The 23303-nt window shown below is 32.2% G+C and overlaps 1 protein-coding gene across 3 annotated transcripts in view; it reads right to left on the bottom strand.

Annotated features, from left to right (window-relative positions):
• Positions 1-23303, bottom strand: part of LOC140437037 (dnaJ homolog subfamily C member 5-like) — a 158327-nt gene that overhangs the window by 45899 nt on the left and 89125 nt on the right. For 2 of the 3 annotated variants that reach the window (XM_072526268.1, XM_072526269.1), the window contains exons 3-4: positions 20817-20948; positions 15050-15106 (exon numbers count right to left, since the gene is read on the bottom strand). In XM_072526268.1, the coding sequence (XP_072382369.1) occupies positions 15050-15106; positions 20817-20948 (189 nt within the window). The remainder of the gene's footprint in view (positions 1-15049; positions 15107-20816; positions 20949-23303) is intronic. The other variant, XM_072526270.1, reaches the window with a different exon arrangement.

Here is a 23303-nt window from a genome sequence, read left to right as displayed (position 1 = left end):
CTCGCGACTTCGGTAGATCAGCTATATATATATATATATATATATATATATATATATATATATATATATATATATATATATATATAAATATATATATATATATATATATATATATATATATATATATATGTATATATATATATATATATATATATATATATATATATATATATATATATATATATATATAAGCCCCCCATTCACAATAAATAGACATTTTATTTTGCTCTGGTGAACTCAGGACTCGTGTACCAAGGCTACATCTAACCTTCTCATAGCCCATAGTTGAGATATACTATGTATAGAATATCTTAACAGTATGTGTTGCCGGAACTGCCTTACTGCGCAGAAGGTTTACCCGCAGAACCCCAACCGGGAACATTAAGACCTGCTTACACAGAAGTAGAGTCCTCGATCAGGGCAGCAGAGGTGTTTTATCGTGTACTAGGGAAGATACTTGCGGTGCTAGACTACCACGAGAACCAGAGAGGATTTAGGTATATCCATGGCTTCCAATTAAATGACCTGACGCTTCGAAAGGTTATCAAAGAATGGATGAAAGGCGTTGTAGAGACATACAACATCATGTCCATAGATCTTGGAAAAACTTTCGACACGATCTGTCAACGATCCAGTGAACGAGCTATACATCGCTTCGGAGTAGATTCTACATACAAGCGGTACGTGATGGACTCGTACATAAAAATGCCGTACGAGTGTCACCACCGGCAGTAGGTCGACCAAAAACATAGAAATGAATAGAGGCGCGACCGGAGTGGTACTTTAGCAATCACAAAGTATTTCAATAATAGAATGTGATAATGACTAATCTATATATATTTAATATAAAAAAATTATAATTTGAATATCAATACGATTAGTATTTTTGTATTAAGTATCCAAAGAAAAATTTATTTATACATATTATCTTATATAGGTAAGATATATAAGATAATGTTTTGATTTTATAAACCAATCGTAAGTTTTGCTTCTGTCCAAAGTACAATATCTATCTAACACATTGTTAAATAATATTTCTAGTATTGTTAAATGCAATAGAGGCGCTTACTCTAAATGGGACTATATTTAAACGTTTGAAAGCTTTTGAGATGTGGGTACACAGACGACTACAAAAGAAAAGCTGAAAAGACATAGAAATTATGGGATTGTTAGACCGCTGGAATACTTGGATTACATTATGAGACATCTTGGCAAATATACACGTTTGCATCTGATCATGCAGCGATACATTCGAGGTAACCTGCCAGGTTATCCTGGCAGAAAAAGAACATCATGAACTAAAGAACTTACGACAACGGCACGAAAAATCGACTACATCATAATTTACAGCTGCAGTCAATAAAGCCATGATAAAATAGCGAATATAGTCACCAGCATAACATCCAAGGATCAATAACGGTAATGGAACTAAAAGAACAAGGAAAAATCAACATACTAATTATCAAAACGAAAACAATTAGGTAAGTGTTTGGTTGAAACAATATAAAGTTTTAGAATTACTCTCCCGTTGCAAAGTTTGCGATCGATAAAGTTACAGAAAAACAACCAAGAAAATGAGATAGGAAGTAGTCTGTGATATTGCTATTCCTAATGTTGGAGTTATTCCGTTAAACTTTAATTAAACTGCTGTGATTTCATGCGCGTTATGAATATAATATTTTTGTTTTTATGATATATGTTTTTGACTCTAAATTAAGTGTTTTGTTTTAGGTGGCTATTCGTATAGTGAGACTAACGTTAAGTAAGTTTACCTAATTTAGTACACAGAATTAACAAAATAATTTTGATTAAAAATATACACTAAAAACAAACTTGTTTTACACTCTATTTGATTTCACAAAATATGATCATGCAGGTTATTCGAATTAACTACTTGAATGACATGAAACTTAAAAGAAGTGATTACTACGCTTTAACTGTTGCAGAAACTATTGGCGGAAAATAAATGAAGAAAAAACCGAAGTAATAGTTTCAACGCCTAACAACAAGACATAATTATTTTCCATAACTTTACCGTTGACAATTCTAGCTTTGAAGTACCATAAAGTGCCAATTTGAACTGAATAGTCAAGTAAAAAGGTAGGAGTAGGCGAAAATTTGAGTTCCTAAAATGTGAGTCTTAAATATTCATTTTTATTCTCACCAACATCTGAGATCACCTCAACTCCAAGCTACCGGGGTAAGTATTTTTGCTATGCTGATAATACGGTTATAATATTTGAAGATGAGGACAATCTACAGTGACCACTAAATAGTAGAAAAAGAATTAAATATGATTATCTCTGTCCGGAAAACTCACTCTATGACAATATTAGGAGAACCTAGAAGATGTAAGTTAGAAATTTATAATAAAAATCATGTCCTTCAAAAATATAAACACAAGCGATAATAGAAAAGCGGCTAGGATATGAGGATTTCTCCAAAAAATTTTTGTTAAAATCCTTTATAAAAGATATATAAAATAAAAAAACTCAAACGGACTATGTCATGAAGACAAAACGTTTTCGGAATCCATATTCCATCATCAGTGTCTAGGTGTACATGTTTTGAGCCACTAAATATCTGGGTAAAAACCCGTTAAAAGTTATATGTTACAATTTAATTTACATTATTTAGTCTTATATATATAAGGATGTTAAAGTTACCAGTGGATATGATAACATGGCAACGTAAGACTCCACATGAAGTTGCTGGTCCTGAGACGAAGTGTCTACGAGGAATTGATAATAGCAACTGAATTGTTGTTGTTGTTATGTCATGTTGTCATGTTATGAGTTGATGACAGCAACAAACCAATTGCTATCATCAAGTCCTCGTAGACACTTCGTCTCAGGACCAGCAACGTCATGTGGAGTCTTACGTTGCCATGTTATCATATCCACTATCCACTGGTAACTTTAACATCCTTATATATAAGACTAAATAATGTAAACTAAATTGTAACATATAACTTTTAACGGGTTTTTGCCCAGATATTTAGTGGCTCAAAACATGTACACCTAGACACTGATAATGGATGATGGAATATGGATTCCGAAAACGTTTTGTCTTCATGACATAGCCCGTTTGGGTTTTTTTTTTAATTTATATACCTTTTATAAAGGATTTTAACGAAAATTTTTTGTGATACATGGTATACAGCCAGCTACAGGAACTCAGTTTCCTTGTGGAAGAAGAAGAAAGAGGTACTATTTTATGCTGCCTTAAACATTGCCTTGCGCCTTTGTTTAAATTGATATACCCAACATAGTTTTCAGCTTATTTATATAATTGGATTGGCGACTTACGACCAATTATAACAAGTAGTAGATCAAGTCAGATGAAGGTAATAATATTGGGGGATTTTAACGACCGAGTAGACAATCAAGTAATGACCGAAATTAAGCAAAAACATAACGAGAATGTCAAAAACGAAAATGGAGAACTGATGATAAACTTCTGCACGAACAACGAACTTAGAATAAACAATACATTTCTTGACCACAAAAACCAACACAAATATACATTCAATAACGCCCGTGGGCACAGATCGATGATAGATTATGTTATAAACAACAGAGATATACATCCATCAAAATAATCGATGTAAGATGCCTCAACTCAGCGACCAGAGCCTAGTATTATGTAAAATAAGAATCATTAACAACAAAAATCAGAGTCGAAGGACTAAATACAGAATCCACGGAAAACATATTCAGAAAAATAATATCAGAGAAGATTGTTGGGCATAATATATTACGTTATGTTATAAAACGATAACATCGAGGAAAGCTGGGAAAAACTCCCAAAACTACCATGAAAACGATGAAATGACAACTTACTGGAGGCACATCGAAAAACAGACAGAGTTATATCTACAAAAAAAGAAGAAAAAAAGAAGAGAAAGAAGAAGAGGATTGAGTGTGCAGTTAAGCGTTTTATATTCTTATACGTTGTATGTTCTTTTTGTATAGTGTGCTTTATATTTTCTTTTCTATTTGTTTTTTATCGAATTCATTGTTTAGTTTGGAATTTTAATATTAATTTATTCATTAAACAGTAAGCTTTGTTCCATCAGATACTACTGAGGCCCATGGCAACCCTGGACAAGCACAGTTAGTCCCAACGACAAAAATATCCATATCCATAGTGTTTTCCAACTTCATATCCGGTGGACCTGTGGAAACAATTACGAGAGCTAAGTACCGCTAGATGACCGAATCACCTCAAAGAAAGCTCGACTGTTATAATATACAAAATAAAGAGATAGTGACTTATTGTGCTTTTTCCAATACAGTTTATGAATTATTTAGTTTGTTTCAATTTGGTATCTTTTGGTGAAAGTCGAATAGACCTCTACGAATCTACGAGCTGGCTAGAATCATCGAAATCTTTAGTTGTTAGTTGATTTTAGGTTACAAGATTAAAACTAAATATTAAATAAAAATATGATATTCGATATTGTAAGATTGAAACATTATCGACAAGATATATTTTTTAAATTCTGCTTCAAATGTAAGTGTATAACCATGCACCGAAAATCGTTTTGGTACAAATCGATAAGAGATATTATCAATATACCAACATTGTGTTTGATAAGGCGAATTTATTACAAAAAATAAATTCTAGGAACAGCTGATTAATATTTGTTTTAGTACTCGAGTACTAGACATAAAATTCTTCATTCATCTATAAGAAATAAAACAAAATACGTATACAACATAATACGGAGTACCTATAGTGGTTAATATCACAATATAGCGTGTTCGGAAATTAAAAAAAAAAATAAAAAAGTCAAAAATAAACTTATTTTAAACTTAAATTGTGGGTTATTTCCATTAAAATTAAAATTTCAAACAACATTGTCATAATGTCAAGATCCCGAGAGACAAACCACATACCTTAAATTTTAAACGTGAACTCAAATCACTTAAAGAGTCACGCCAGCTTTGTCAGAATTATCCAAATAATTTACTGAGGATGAGGTTGTCATTGCTCTAAAGGACATGAAACCGGGAAAAGCTCAAGTTGTGACAGCATACACTCATACAAGCTAGTAAAAACATAATTAGGTGACTGTCAACAATCTTCTCGAACGTCTTGAGAACCAATCACCTAACTAGGAAGTTCAAAAAATAAAAAATAATAGCGCTACTAAAGCCAGGAAAACCAGCAGACTAATCGGAAAGCTACAGACCAATAGCACTCCTTACCTGCACATACAAACTTCTTGAACGACTTGTTCATAACAGAATTAGTGGTATTATCAATAAAAATTTACCAATAGAACACCTTTAGATCTAGTCGTCGCTACTGTAACCAAGTATTTGCAATAACGTCTTACATAGAGGTTGATTTTCAAGAGAAACTGAAAACAAATTCTTTATTCCTCGATCTAACATCAGCCTTGACACTGTCTGGAAAAAGGAGTAATCTTCAAGCTCCTAAGAGCGATTTCTTGCCAGAAAATGTTACGCTTAATACAAAATCTGCTGAGCAGAAATATCCAAGTAACTCTAACGGGGAGATAAACAAACCAAAACTCATCAATAATGGACTTCCACTAGGCTCTGTACTGGTTTTCTCCTATTCAACCTTTATATATCCGATTTCTCATACAGAGTCAAAACAATTTGCTCTGGGGAGGATATAGCTCTGGTCATCAGAGACAAACATCTCTCAAATACAAAATAAGTCGTTAATATCAACCTTGGAATACTATACAATTATTTCAAGAAATGGAGCCGAATCTAAATAAAACTAAATCGGCGAGTTTTCTTCTTAATAACAAATTGGCAAATGAAAATATGAAAACACCTAAAAAATACCGCTGCCAAAATCAGATCTCACAATAATATAATACAAAAACTCAGCGGCACTACCTGGAGCACCAACACAACATTACGCACTTCATGTACACCTTAGTATTCTCTGAGGCTGAATACTGCGCTCCAGTTAACACCAATAGCTGTGAAACCAAGCTTATTGTTAAATAATTGAATAATACTATGAGACTGATGTCTGGTACTATTATTAAGTCGAAACCCACACACTGGCTACTGGTGCTATGTAATGTATCACCCCCTGATCTACGCCGAAATCAGGCTCTACTGTGTGAATTTAGAAAGATTGAAGCCCAACCAGAATTACCAATCCAAGAAGAATTCCTACGGCTGCTATGTACTAGACTAAAATCAAGAAAGCAACTCATATATGCACAGCTGAATAACTCAAACAATAACTATGACAATAAAACATTGGTGCCTCAATTGGAACCAACAGACAAATGACCAACTACAGACCTGGTTTGAAGACTACACCGTTAACATCACCAGCATGGAATTAAATCACAAACAATGGTCTGCGTTAAATCCAGTGCGCACTGGCCACGACAGGTATGTCACAAATGGGAAAGAGCGACATCACAGGAGTGTGACTGCTGCGCCCCTAGACAGATGATCCAGCACATATATTATGAATATTCCTTAGCATGACTTTAGCATGGATTTCGAACCTTGTGGATTACTTGGTAGTTCCCAAGAAGTGCTTGCCGTCTTAGATCTAGTGCCGCAGCGTCAGTCCATAAAACAGCTTCATTGTCTTTAGGTGCCCTTTGACTGATACATGTCCAGTAATGATGCCAATTGTGATTTAAAGCTGATTTCTGCATGTTTCCGTAGTACTTCAGCCCTTTTAGAGCATGCCTGTCCAATACAGTTGTATTGTGTTCGGATCCAGGCTGTCATCTAATCGCGGACAGTGCTTTTTAACGCCCCTAAGACCGACTCTCGGCCAAAAATTATTTTGTAGTTGATCCATTTACATTAATCTGGAAACTACCTTGATAGAATTAGGATTACTCGTAATTATGTTGTATATAATTTATTTGTTCTTTGCAATCTAGAAATAGAGTCCCTAAATTGTTATGTATTTTTAACTCTGTCTTACCGTTAGTAACGTTAAAAACATCTCAACGTTAGATGAGGTTAGTTTCAAAACATGTTTGCCTTTGGAAATCCTTATAATATATATTTTCGTAAACAAAAGCGTTGTTATGAAAAATCAAGGAATATTTTTTGAAGTTTTTTAACTGTTTTGGTTTAAGATTAAAAAGCTTATCTTTTGTTCAAATTTATAAAATATAATTAGAACACTTCAATTAAGGAGTTTCTTTAGAAACTCGTTATATTCTGTTAAAGAGATGTATTGATTTTTATTACATCAAAGATAGCAGAACAGAAAGAACTGTTTAATCGAACAGATAATGAAAATAATCTATTGCAAAAAGTATAAATAAGTTATATATAAGTTATATTTTTTATAATTTTTTATTGTAGTGCATAAAATATAATCTCCGAGGTCGTTTTTCTGGTGTGAATTACAGTAATACTACTGATAGAGGAAAAGACAAAATTCTTCTGCAACGGAACACAGAAAGCAGAAATAGTTTTTCTCAGTAATAACACTTCTAACTTCTTTATTCAGATCCTATTATGTTCTATGCCGTGAAACATAAAATTTCTATGCCACACTTCCGTCGACAAAGTATATGTCAGTGTCAGTTGGAAACTATACTCTGTCAAAGGAAGTAGTCCTGCATCTATAAAAGGCATACTTGGATTGAAATACATTAAATATTTTTCTTGGGATAAGTTATATTTAATATTTAACCAATATCCGATGTCTTTTTATAATTTGACTTCTTCTTATACAAATATAACCTCCACCGCACATGTTTCTTTTAATCTTATAATTCGTCCCATATAGGTACTACAACTACCGTACAACTAATTCATTTAATAATAATTATATTCATTTTATCCTTGTTATTTTCTATTTAATATTGTAATTATTTTTAATCTTCATATGGCAAGGAAATATTTTAAAACATATGCAGTCGCTAACTCAAGATTTATTATTTATAGATTTTTGGCCTAAAAAATTTTTTCCTCTTCACTTTTGTTGTGTGAAATTACTAAAAACCTCATGTTGCACCATAAAAAGGAATGACAACTGCAGACATGCAGAACTCAATAGTTGCTTATAACTACAACGGGTCCGATCTCGACATATCCACCAACCTGAAAGCTACTCATTCAGCTACAATCCATTCAGCCAATATCAGAAGCCATCAGCAAGTTGTCCTGTCAACCAAATTAACCAATAAGTATCAATTTCAAATTTCTGTAAAGCTTTAAGCAAAATTTGCTTTGGTTTTAATTTAATATTAAACTTTTTTTATATTTTTTATATACAACAAATATGATTAGTTAATATCTCAGTTTATTTGTCCCAGCCAAACTCATTTTTCAGATACACCTGAGACTTAGCTAGACGAGACCTAACGATTAGCTCCCAAAGAAAGTTGTGAGGTTTATTATTCTACTTTCGCTCCCAACTTTAGGAGGTAGTTATATTGTTACACATTGGCACCCACCGTTTCTGATGAGTCGTTCGCTAGTTGTAAGATAGATTTGCCAAACATATATGCTGTCTCTTCCAGTATCTAATGTTAAATATGAACAAATCTTTTCGGATAGTAGAATTAACACCAAGGACCGAAATAGGTTTGAAAATTAAAATGTTTCACTGATCACGCATGCCAAGGAGGGTTTGCGAGAAGTAGAGGATTGACTAACTACATCCCTAATCTCAATATGGTAAAATCAATGGAAGATTTAAAATTGTATAGAAATATTAACCAAAATTATAAAGAGCCTGAGTAGTTACGCCTAATATTTAAGAAATCTCTATATGTAGTAAATGTAAATAAATGGATATAAATGATTAGAACAAATCCTTTTTTATTTTGAAAAATATTCCCAAAGGAAATTGTCAAGATTCTTGTTCTAAGTAAAAATAGTATAAAAAAACTAAAAATAATCACGACATCTATTATCTATAATACCAATTTAACATTTAAACCGCGTATTTTGAATAGAAGGCGCTACTATTAGTTCTAACGTCGGAGATATCAAAGCATAAACCATGTTTTTGGAATGGCGCATGCGTTTTATCATTTGGTTTTTTTTTTGACCTGGTTATTGGTAGATTCTCTAAAAAATATATGGTCACCCTGAAAGTAAACATACTTGAAGCATTTGAGAGATAGTGTTATCGACGTATGCTAGGAATAGTATCGACTGACAGATGTATAAACTGTACTCACATGTACTGACAAAAATGTAAGAAGAAAAAAAAACTTCCTGTTTGAAGAACTTAAGAGATCGTTTTGGTCTCATATCACTTTAGTCGAGAAGATGGAACCTGAAGCAGGTTATACAATAACTAGAGAAAATATGTATTAAGCACTAGCAGTGCTGAGTATACCTGCAAAATTAATAAGATTCATAAGATGACCTTGACTTACATTACAGAATTTTACACAGAATATTACATAAAGTATTCTTAGATCAAAAAAATTTAAAATCTTTTCGGATATTAACAGAATTAAAACAAAGGACCGAAATAGTCCTTGGACTATTATAGACCGAAATAAAAATGTTTCTCTGATCATGCATGCCAAGGAGGGTTTGCGAGTAGAGGATTGTACTAACTTCATCCCTAATCTCAAATATGGTAAAATTCATGGAAGATTCAAAATTGTATAGAAATATTAACCAAAATTATATCGAGCCTGAGTAGTTACGCCTAATATTTAAGAGATCTAAATAGAAGAAGAGAGAAATAAATAGAAATAAATGATTAGAACAAATCCTTTTTTATTTTAAAGATTCCAAACGAAATTGCCAAGATTCCTGATTTCTTAGTAAAAAGAGTATGAAAAAAAAACGGAAAATTAGTTCTCACGTCAGATATAATAAAGCATAAACCATTTTTTTTTGCAATGGCGCATGCTTAGTATCATTTATATCTACGTCTACTATCTTGTAAAACAAACAAATCCTAGCAGAGCTATATCAGAAACCGGCTAAAAGTACATATATAAAGAACACAAAGGATAAGATGGCTTGAACACGTCTATTCTCTACTTGGAAATGCATGATATCACAGTTTTTATATCTTACAAATGTCTTCATTAAGGACGGTTCACAGCAGAAAAATTATAAATATGAATACTTCCGTATCTCAGTTTTGTACAACAATTTATAAAAGAAATGAAATCATGCTTAAAATATCCCTACTAAGAGGTCTAATCGCCGAACAGGGAAAGAAAAAATTAAGTAAAAAGTGGATATACATTGTGCATTAAGTAATAAAACACAAAGCGTATATAAAAACTGCACTTAACAAGTACATAATATTGTAAAATAGATATATGGCAACACAAAGATATGTGGCTAATGAACATAATTTGAAACCAAACCTCTCCATACGCATAAACACACAAAAACTGCACTTGAATTTTCGACTTTCAGAAATAAATGTTTATTCGCTGTTTTGTTTTAATTAAGATCTGAAACCATAAAACGTCATAAACTTTTTATTATTATTGTGCAGATTATTCCCAAAGATTATTTATGGAAAAGTGTTACATACAAAGTTTAAGAATAGTAAACATTTTCATTGTTAAAAGAAAAAAAAACTAAATCTACGAGAATATTCTCCAAAAATCCTCAAAGCAAGCGTATTTTCTTAACATTATTTTTTAAAATATCGAGCTTTTAAGACGAAGCATAATAATTTCAATGGCTGTTGTTTACGATGCAGCTAGTTGGAAACTAACCAAATTTTGAGATCGATAATGTTTACGACGTACTTTCAAACAAATAAACAGAAAGATTTGTCATAAGTGTTACCAAAACATGTAGGAAAAGCTATCCACTGATATATTCCTTTTGTTATAAGGAACTTTATAACCTAAAATTTGAAAAAGAATATTGACGTGCACTTCACTGCACTTTTGGATATATTAGGTATATAGTATGAAACAAAAGGTTTCGTCTGCGCCTGACGTTTTTTTTTTCCTGGAAGTTGTCAGTTTTACACCGGTCGTACCCCGTAACCAATTGGATTTTTGATACTCCATTAACACTTATACAACTTCCCTGGGCCAAGGCAGACCTTTTATATATAAGCTCTCCGCTAATACATGACGGACCTTTTATTTGTCCCTGGTATATCCAGGGTTCTTGTACCAAGCAACATCGAATTCTCCCAAGTAAGATTAAGTTCTACAGAAGATGATTTACTATTCTACAGGTTCGCCTGCAGAACCCTGATTGGGGCCATTGAGAATATTTGGACAGATATAGAGTATGTGGCTGTGGTAAGCTCTCTACTCTTTCCCACTTTTTATTTAGGGATTCAGACAGTCCCCCATTTCTTTCTTAGTCCACTTCTGGACCATCTTTTTTTGTCTCTTGTCTATTTTATTTCCACAAGTTGGGACGAAACTAACGACTTGACAGTGCGTCCATACCATGTCAACGCTATAATCCTCCGGAGTTTGCCAGCTCTCTGGAGGAGTGCTTAGCCAATACTTTTCCCCCTATGCCATGAATCTACTGAGAACGATGGTGTTACACCTATGTATTGGGGAGCGTAGCAGTCGCAGAACAAATCTCATGGTGGTGCAGTTATCTAGTGATTTGACGATTGAGCATGGTGTACCTATATGTGCATGTGTGTATGTGTATTTTGGGTATGCGTGTTGCATTTTTGTATGTGTGAGTGAGTGTCATATTAAATCAACAAATCTACAGTGCATCCGCTGGATCTATGTAGAAGTATGACATTATTCACGAATTAGGTGGGTGATTGATTCACCTACTGGCAATTGTAAGTTTTGTTTTAACAGCGTTTATTGTGTGTTTATAAATTATTTTCGTTATTATCCAAATTGGGTCATTCTAGATATATTTAATAGGCTATTGATTATGTTAAAAAAATAGGAACTACAATTTTAAAGGGGTTTTATTATTTCATAATGTCAATCGACCACCAAATATGAAAAAACCGTGGAGTGCTACCATTTAAAGAGGTTCGTTTTTAAGAGTCACAGAAAAAAAACTTTTCTCCTTTCTATGCCCCGACAACGGCAATGTCGTTCATATAATTTGCTCCATGGTATCGCCATTGTCCGGTTGGGACAGCCTAACGCGGCGCTGCTATCGCGACGACCTTAGCACTCGTATAACCGAGACCTTACCCCATATTCTCAGCTGATTCGCGGGTGTTTATTTGGTTATACCCTGTTCACACCTCTCCTATGGTCCTATTACGTTCCCTATTAGCTCTTAAGACGTGCCATGTCGGGGATGACAACTTCACACCCAGTCTGTTAGGGGGCGTAGGTGCTACGTAGAGGTTAACGTTAAATAAGTTTTAATTTCAGCTTTTAGCCTTTTTGACGTCTTTTGTAATAAAGTGGTTTGAAACACACCGTGAAGCGTCGGTATAACAATAATATGGTACGGTATTTTTGCCGGGGAGATTCCTGCGGATTGTTCCAACGCCAATTGCATCTTTAACCCTGGCTTCAGACAACTAGTGTCGAAAAAATATTAGCTCAGGGGCACCGACGACTTTACGTGCCTTCCGGTGATGGCTTATTCATTTTTAGAAAAGAAAATGTCTTTGTTGGGGCCGAGAATCTAACTCTTACGCTATGGCTTAAAATGTTTAGAAGTATTATCTTGTGGATAACACTTTCGATAGAAATCTTTCCTTCGATGGTGGAATTGCAAGCGTAACCTATTGTATACTGCATTAGAGAAGTTAGATGTCTCGTATCTTAGAAGCTTTTTTGTCTGTACAAAACTGATTTGTGTCCCAAGAGCCAATACATTCTGCTAAGTATTATAAGACCCAGTTGAAAAAATTGTCAAAATAAAACATATATGATGTTTTTCAATAAAAAATTAGTTAAAACCATTTCTCGAAATGTCAAATCAGCGAACAACTCTTTACTGCCTGAAAATTTATGTTGTTGGTATGAGTATTAACCTCTTACAGGTTAACGTCTTTAACGATTATTTTTGTACAGTTCATCCATATAGTTTTTCTTCTAATTCGATGTCCGTCGAACTGAAATCGACACAATACCCACATTACAGACTTTGACTTTCGCAATTATTTATTGCGCTACAAAATATGTATAATCAGTCGTCAATAAATTATCGGATTTTTAATTTGTACGAACTTCACAATTTGACAAAATTCAAAGAGCTTCGTCAGTCTACAAACTTAACATGTATGTGCATAATTTATAGCTTTCTTCAAGGATATAGAAGTGTACATTTGAGTTCAAAAATGCGTAACTGTAACGTGAAAAACTGTCAAAAGATTACCACGAAAATCATGAAAGCATACAAAAAACAGGGAATAAACCCATTCTGCATTTAATTGAATATATACCCCCTCGCTGTGACTTTAACAATTAAGAATATTTTTTTTTTTAGTTTATTAAATATCTATATACAAAGTTCGTTAAATAAAAATAAGGCGACTTTACAAATTTAGTGAGCTAGGTACATTCGATTTCCGCTTTGTTTTTGTTACATTATAAGCCATTTTGCTTTGAATTTTTAATTTGTTTTCCACATATATAAAAGTGTTTTCGTGTGCTTGGCAATTTTGTGCTATCGAAAAAAAAATTATGAAAGAATATGTCTTAAATATTGTGTGAAAAATAAATCGCACTAAAATATTGGCCCGTAGTTGGCGAGTCTACGAGCAAAAAAATGTTTACAAGCAAGGTACGAGCTCTTTACAGAAAGCAGAGAAAATGTTAATGATTCTGGACACCCCAGAATATCATCAATGAATGAAAACGTTTAAGAAGTGAGGAAAATTATTATGGAGAATCGTCGAGTGACTACCAGAAGTTGTTGATAATGTCTGCATATTGGCTAACTCATGCCATCCAATTGTGTCGGATGTTTTGGGCATAAAATATGTGGCAGCGAAGTTGCTGACGAACATAACTGTCAGCATAGCTCAGAAGCTGTTAAATTGAAAACAGAAGTGTCATTATGCCTCAGCTACCATATTCATCAGAATTAGCCCACGGCGACTTTTTGCTGTTCCCAAAACTGAAAAAACACGGTTTGTCAAGATTGAAGAGATAAAGCTGTAACGCTAGAAGAGAAAAAGTATTTGGAGTATTGGAAAAAACGTTTGCACAGGTATATTTCATCTAAGGATACTTTTGTTGACTACTACAAAATATATATTAATGAATAATTTTTCTCTTAGTCATTTTTTTAACAAATCTTATATACTTTCAATGTGGGATTAAAGATTATTAAAACATTTCTCTTACTGTTATCGCCCGTTTTAATTTTGTAAATATGAAGAATTCAAAAAACTGGAACAGAAAATCCTTAAAACACTCATCATCAATATACTCATCAACTCAAGATTGGAATATATGTTTAAGAAGACGGTTCTAAATATGAACCCATTAATTAAAAAAAAACCTACAGAAAAAGCAGACAGAACAGAGTAAAGTGAAGAAAAATGTTCTAAAAATTTATCACACCAATGTGAAAAGTTTATAAGGTCTGTATAACAATTTTAATCAATAATTTAATAACAATTGATGAAATCGTCTCCAAAAACTGGAATTCATTTCCTGGTATGACAATCGTCATTTTTCATCGAACTGCTATCCATTGGGCGTGCTGACTATCGTAAATATCTATATTTATCGCAAATACCATTAGGAATATTTAAGTGCAACCCTCAACGCTCAAAAAGCAAATACAATACAATCTTCAAACTGCTGCAGCTGCCAAGTAAAAAATGTAAAAATATAAATAAAATAAATAGGTTTGCAATCAATTGCCTAAAGTTCGCGTATTTTACAAATAAGACAAGCAAAATGGTAATATGTGTTTATTCAGTGAATAAGAAAACAGAAATAAGATTCAGCTGGAAACTTCCATACTAATTGCTATACGCATATGCAATATTGCATACTAACTTTATAAGCATATAAACCTGGTATCATATCTGTAAATTGAAACTCATTTTAAATAAAAAGGATGCCTGTTAAAAAATATAGATACAAGTGAATCGTCCCTCTAAGATGCAGAACTAATTTTAGGCAAGTGGAAAAATAGATGGAAAGAATCATACTTACCCTTTTACCTGGTTGGGTGGTGTGAACCTGTTGTGCCGAACTTGGACCCTGATCTCGCTGAAAACATCACTACATGTCAGAACCACTAACAAAAATGAGAAACGGAAATAAATAATAATGTGCCCACCACCTGACAAAAAAATAAAATCGTGTAGCATGTACGAGTATTTCTTTTCATAGTGTAAAATTAACCATGATTCAAATAATCAAGTGACAACTAGTAATATCTGCAACAGATATCAGTGAAACAACGAAAAATACGTGAGATACATCTACGACATTTAATTGAAGTGAGAGAAGAAGTTCTTAAATCTTACCTTGCCTTTTCTGAAGTGTATTTGTAGTCTAAGCCAATAAAAAACAAAAAATTCAAATGTGCAACAAAAAACTTACCTGTTGCTAAGGGAAAGCTTGAAAAAACTCAACAGATTTGCTTATAAAAAACGAAATATTATTTCAGTTTCTCGTATGTTACAAAAGTCTCAATGCATCTAAATCACGACACGTGTTATGTGATTTCGGTTGGTATTTATGTTTATGGTAAATCTTACACATTTTGAAAATCAGACATAATATTAGACCAATCAATCAGTATGAGATAATACAATAAGACTCTCATCTAGGAATTCATTAATTTTTTAGTGGAACTATTGTTAAATAAACAACCAAAACGTCAAATTCAATATTTTGCTCTTAACTTAAAAAATTGTCTATTTAGAGATTTGACATCAACAGACAACTTTTTTCAGAAAAAAAAGATACACAAAATGAGACAAATACTAAATTAAAATCGCTCTTTTTGAATATTGTTAATAACTTTTTTATTATTTATTAAAATTTGTTTAACCGTACCTGAACTTAAGTGCCTTATCGTGTTTGAATTGAGGCGGTGAATCAATAAGGCGGTTCGCCGTCTTGCTGAAAGTATCGAATATCTTGTAACTGTGGATTATTTTCAAGTTCTCCCCTTAAGCGATGAGAAGTTCCAGGTAGTTTTCAGATTTTACGTTTATTAAAAAAATATGGATCGACAAGACCACCCGTATAAATTCTAGCCCATACTGTTATGCCAGAAACATTTCACTCTTCTGTGATGGTTACATAAGGGTTATCAGATGCCCAATACACACAATTGTGATGATTAATTCGTCCGTTCAATTTAAATTGGGCTTCGTCAGACCAAAGAATGGATCGGTAAAAATTTGCGTCGTCTTCTGCGCACCCATGTACTCGCAACCATGTATCGTCTTCAGATAACGCCTGCAACAAACGCGGAAGATAACAACGCATCTTCATTTTCTTTAACATACGATGAAAACTGGTGCGTAATATTTCTAATTCACGAGATGTTTGCGGATTTTTTTTTTATTAGCGTTAACTGACTTTTGGTCCTCCCGGTAGAATGTACGCGAGGACAGCTGAGGGTCGAGATGTTTTTGTCAAATTAATTAATTTTTGAATGGCAGTTAGTTAGTTCAGTATTTTGTAAATTTTTAATAAAGTTTTGAGTTCGTGATCCATGTGTTTTAAGAAAACCACGGTACACGGTACAATAAATATTTCCACCGCTTTATATGATAAATATACATTTCGATCTCTCATAGTGGGACCCTCTATAAGTAAGACAATTGAAAAATCTATAAGTTAAGTTCCTTGATATGTATTAAAAATATTTTAAAAGTATAGTGGTCCTATCTATGTTCCAACTTTTACCTAAATTTTTTCTTTCGTATCTCTTACGACAAATTAGTAGTTGGACTTCCTCGCACTAAGCGTACAACACAGTGGAAGCAGTTTTCCACTTACCAGCAATCAGCGCCGAGCCGGGCTTATAAATTTTCAAAAAGAATGCATGTTTTTAAATTTAAAAGTATACAGTTAAAGCAGATCTGCGCCGGTAACCAGCTCGCTTTTACCGGAATAACAATTTAGTTTATTTCGGCTTTTAGTAAGCGCTGGTTTAGTGGTTGTAACATGGTTAAGAAGGCACTTATTGTTGTAGTGTTTGAAAGACCTATTTAGGACAAAAGGAAGAAATTGTATTGCTACTATAGCTAAAATATAATTTAAAGTCTTAAAATTAAATTTAAAGTCTTTAAAGTTTTACAATTTGATTTCTTTTCAGTTTAGTCAGAACAGAATCCAAAGCAATCAAATCGTCATCAGAACACGACATTTTACTAGACAAATTTGAATGATTTTTCTCGTTTTTACAGGTATTCACTTTGTTAGCATATAGTCGCGAGACAACGGTGCAGATCTGCAGATGAAATGAGCGGAAATCTGCTTTCACTGTATTTTTATAGAATGAAATTAAATTTAAAAGTTTTCCCATTTTCCAACAGAAGAAACTCATTTATTTAAACCATGTAGAAGGGAATGAAATTCCCTATTACTTCGTTTAAATAATGAGATATGAGCTATCGTAGCCGTTGACGACCCCTGTTGCTATTTAAATATTCAATCGCAGAGGGAATCGCAGAAAACATTTTAATAATAAAAATGTACTTTCACTAAAACTTCAAAACTCACGCGGTGTATTCTAGATGTAAATACACCTTGGGAGTTACTATAACTCAACATAACATAAGTAATGCATAGAGACTTTCGTAACTTAGGTAAAGAACTACATAATAAACGATAATATAATATAACCGAACAGCATTTTTTATAAGAAAAGTTTTGAGTTTTTAAGCAATGATAGTATAAAATTACAGTGAGTCAAGCGATATGAAAAACTACTGATAACGCCAATACAATTATTAACAGTAACAACTTTCTAAAAATAAGTTTTAACGTTTATATATAGATTACGAAGTTAATTAATGATACATAAATTTTATGAATTAAGAAATATAACAATTACGTGTGTTCTTACTGACGTCGATCGAAAAGGAAATTTATAAATCGTTATGAATTTACTAATTAGGAAAATTCGACTAGAAACCAAATAAGGATTCCCGGTAAGAATAAAGATTTACCGTATACTTGCATAATATTCAGATCTTATCTATATATTATCACAATTTTGGTCCTTCGAACTGTATATAAACTAAAAACTTATGGCAATGTTCATATTTTTTTAAGTAAGGTTTTATAGAAAATTGACAAATGGTGTAAATTAGTTACAGTATAGAAGTTACTTTAAAAATATTGGTAAATATGTTGTTATAACGAAAATTTTGCGATTCCAAGTGAAAACACAACTTTCTTTATCCGAAGTTAGTATCTATGTCCCATACATATATGAAAATACAGGAAGAGAACGATCTATAAAGTTAGATATAGTACGTAATTTACATGTTTTTCATACCGGCGACTCTATTGGTTGTTTCTGTTATACTATTGGGCTGTTAAACTTTGACAGAAAATGTTATTTTATACTCTTCAAAAGTCATAGATTAAACTGCGTCAAAAAATGGACCATATCAAAAACTTTATGTAAAAGCAAAGTGAAGAAGCAACATAAAACAAACCAGCCAATAAACAAAAATACTATTTCCAGTGACAATCTAAGTTTGATAGTGTTTTAATTTGAAATAATTTCATTTAAAGACAGTTTATGAAATATTATCAAAATATGAACTAGTTAATATGCATACATTTAAGTAAAAATACCTTGAAAATATCTTCAATAAAAAAAATGCAACCAGGTTTAATCCCCAACCATTACCTTTAAAGAAAATTAAGTTGGGAAGCAACAATACATTCCTACCTACATCGCTATAATGTTCACGATCCTGGATATGTAATCTTAACATTTAAATAGGTGAGAAAGAGGCAGTGTTTATCCTTATACAAGATACCGACAGCATATTGAATAAGAAAATTTGGGAATACAATCCATTCTAGTATAAATAACTGTATTTATCCGAATGGTACTATGAACGAAACGCAGAAATGTTCAAAAAGATTCCATAAACAGAAAGAACCGCGCGGTATAAGATGGATAATAATAACGTTGAATATATACAGTGGAAAATCGATATAATATGGCTCACTAGATAGATAGGAGCAGAACTATGGAATACGACGAAATAAAAGGAGTTTGATATATTAGTCTTAAGCTATAAAAAATCAAGCTGAATATGTCATAGTTACATTACCGCAACAGAACAAGTATGTAATACTTTTACTTAGTTTTGGGAAATGAAAATAAGAAAAGTGGCTTAGATAGTATCTTAAGATATTTAATTCATTTTTGTTCATATACAAATATGAACATGAATCTATTGGAAAAATTAAAATTAATAGACCATCTGCACTGCTTTCGAGACTTAAACCATGTTGGCGAAATTTCACTAATAAGAATAAGTTCTCGTTGCACTAAAGAAGAACTACAGTTTTAAATTATAAACTTTATTACAATATTCCAGGCTTAAAAAATAATACAGTTCTTCAAATAACAGGACTGTGTAACGTCAACGAAATATACAAACATTTTCTGTTTTGATTGGTTATTGGAAAATGTTAAAATTGGTTTACTATTTGCGCAGTTATGATCATAAACATCGGAATTTATTGTGTTACAGATAACAAGGTTTAGATATTGCTAGTAAAAATCACCCATGTGTGAATGTTAAAATTAAAATAATAGTATTATATATTTTTATATGTATTTCCTGAATTTATTAATAATTAATGCAGCTTGTAATTTTTTTTTTCACAATAAAACAACCTTTTTTTAAGGTTATTTAAAATCCTTATACCTCTCTAAGAGGGACTGTAACCTTGTTTCAATTCACATATTATCATTACAGTTTGAGCAGAATTATTGGGCACATCTATTTGCTAAAAGAAACTTTGTAGTATAACGAGAATAAGTTGTTTATTTTACTACTTTTACTATTTACTACTGTTTATATTACTACGCAAGAAGTAGAAGAACTTGTAATAAGATTAAAAACAATTATTGGATGATTGGAAGAAACTCCCCTCTTGTACACAATAAGCTCTTAATTTATGAATAAATACTAAGACATGTATGTATGTATATATTATGTACTTCATACAAACTAAGCACAGAGGGCTACGTTTGGAATTCCTCTAAGAGAACATATAGGAACTGAGGACATACGAAGCAGGACAAAGATAGGACACGTGGCACGAAAAGACAACGAAATATGGACGAGAACCATTGTACATTGAAGACCATGCGAACAAAGTCGTAGTAGAAGACTTATCCACTAGTAGATGCAAACAGACTGAAGATGAAGAAGAAGTATGTACTGATGGTAGACAACTCCGAGTGTGTTCTAAGAAAAATAATATTTAAATAATCCAGAAATATCAGGTATTAAGAAACATTGTGGATGATCCCTAACAATGTTTAGTCAATCCAGCTCCTTGGCAATTTAGGGCTAACGAGAATGTAGTTTTAGGAATAAATATCGATGGATTAAATATCGAAATAAACAATAAACACAGTTGTTAAATACGCAAATAAATTTGTCCCCAAATTCATTTGTGATTTGGGGAAACATTTAAACAGGCAAAGAAATTAGTAATAATATTTGCCAACGTCCTTAACAAAGAAATTGATCAAAAATGTGATCAAAAAAATTTTCAAGTACAAAAGTTATAAATTTCTTGTGTAAAAAGATTTTGGGACCCCTGTAAAACTAAACGTTAGGTAGATCGTTTTTTTACTTTTTTTACGTATAAATCCCAATCAAATGATACTACAGAACTTAGATTGTCACTTTTCGGTTAGCAAAATACATAAGACTCAAGTGCATATAATGATAAAATAAAAATATAAACTTACATTTAACGTGTGGTAGTCTCCAGTATCTTCTGGTGGTCTAGGCTTGCATTTTCCGCAGCAGAAGTTGCAACAGCAGCATAAACAACAACAACAATAGCAGCCCGTTAATATTCCGCAGACGAAGAATAGGGCCTGTAACAAAAAAATCAATCTATTAAAAATTCTAATATAAGAAAAAGAGTAATTTTTTGTGATGTTGTGTTAACGTAATAAAAAACTGTTGGTATTACGACGTATTGTTAATTTTAAATAAAGGTATACGATATATCCAGAATATATTAAACCAATTAGAGAAGTTGTACGTTAAATTAAAGATAATGGTCAACGTTGATAAAACTAAATATATATATATAGAATGAATCATCTATAATAATATATATTATGATCTGATTATGTACTGAAGTTAAGCTTGCATAGCATAAGTCAAGTCACTTCTCTACATTCCAAGCTCTAGAGATAAAAATGAACGATTTTAAGCATTAATTAGTGGATTTTTAAAACCAGCACAACGTTATAAAGGGCAATGCCTGGAGTAACCTCCATGTGCGTGCAACTTCATACTGTTGGGTATAACTTTTTTTATGACACTTTAAGGTGCAAAACGGTGTTTTTTGATTATTTTTATTGTATCGAATCAATATTTTAGGGTCAAATGAGTACAGTATTATGAAATTACTAAAAAAGCTTTAATTTGAACTATGCTGCATTAAATTTGACCCTTAATAGTTTAGGCAATATTAATAATTGAATGTCCGAAAATGTTAATTCTTCGCAATTTTTACTTTTTAAAATACCTCTTCTAAAAATTCTATTTTTTATGATCAAATCATTTTATTGTAGCTTTTAATTGCAAATCGAATGATACTTCGTAAGATGCGATCGGTCAATTCGTTTTCGAGATACGTTTAATTATTTATAAAAACTTTTAAAAGTTAATAAATTTTGCAGGGCCAGAACTTCTGTTCGAAATGGATTCTCTTCTTGGTCGATTATATTTTTATGTAGAAATAAAAATATTTGCTTCAAAATTTTTCAACCCCTTATTTATTACACATACATTACACACTTTCAACTTATTGATTCTTATAGCTGAAATGAAGAAAAAGATAAAAAAAAAGATGGGTATACGGTACAGTAGACTAGCGCAAAGCTTCATACTGTTTTCTGAATTTTTAAAATTTAAATAATATTTGTAAAATGGAATAAAGTAATTTTATTATTTATTTATTATTTATATTAAAAAATATATATATTTCATTAAAATAATTCAGTAAATTATTATGTTTGCACCTAACGCCACCAAAATTTGAAAAGTACTTAATATTTTTAATTATTATTTCAAAATAAAACAATAATTAGAATTATTAAATACAAAAAGTAAAAAATAAATATTGTGCTTATATGGGATTAGCCATAATTTATTGTAATTAAAATTACATTTTTGACTAGCTAAAATTTGACGTTTCGATTTCCACTTCGAAAATCGTTTTCAAAAAGATTATCTCAGAATTTTGTTGAAAATGTGTATAATCGCAAAAGTTGAGGTTACGCGTTCTCTCATGAGAAGCCATAACTTCTCTTCTTTGATCTTCCTCTCCTACCCGTCCCAGGAACTTGCAAATCAGCAATTCTTCGTATTGGGTGACTGCCGTCTCGACGTTGACTATTCCCGAATTATCATAACTTATGGTCTCATTTTGGCATCAATTGGTGCTACCCCTAGACTTCCTTAAAGTCAAATTAATAGTCATTCTTAATTTTATTCTTTTGTGCCACTCCACTCATCTATCTAAGCATTCTCATTTCCACCACATACATAGTTATTCCTCTTTCTTTTTAACTGTCCAACAATCAGTTCCATAAATCGTAGTTGGCGTCACAAAATACAACACTCGTTTCCTTCCACTTTATTCATCCCAGTCTAATTCCACTGCGTGCATCCCCATCTATTTCTCCATTACTCCGTAATACCGATCCTAGGTACATACTTAAAACTATTACTTTTCACATAATTTCACTCTCGAATACTCTGTGTTTGTCCTACTAAGTTTAAAACCTTCTTCTTTAAGAGCTTGTCTCCACTGTTCCAGTTCTTGTTCTAAATCCCTTTCAGAATTTCATATTAACATTACATCATCAGCATACATTAAGCACCAGGGCAGCATAACGCTACCTTGTACTTTCGTTATTATCTGATCCAACGCTAATAAAAGCCCTAGTACAATCTTACTTTCACATGAAATTTATCAGTCTCTCCCACACCTGTCCTAACACTAATTGTTGTTGTTACTCCCTCATACATGTGTCTCACAATCTTCACATCGCCCACCAAAAATGTTTTCAAAGAATTCTATCATATGCTTTCTTAATTCTTATATTATTAATTGCAAAAAATGTTCATAACTGTCTTACGAGATGATTTACATGAAAAAATTTAAACGACAAACGAGATTGTACAATTCACCAGATTTGTATTTTTTCTCTAAT

The sequence above is a fragment of the Diabrotica undecimpunctata genome, chromosome 3 (assembly GCF_040954645.1).
Source record: "Diabrotica undecimpunctata isolate CICGRU chromosome 3, icDiaUnde3, whole genome shotgun sequence".
NCBI classification, from domain to species: Eukaryota; Metazoa; Arthropoda; class Insecta; order Coleoptera; family Chrysomelidae; genus Diabrotica; species Diabrotica undecimpunctata.
This window is presented reverse-complemented; position numbering and strand designations above follow the sequence as displayed.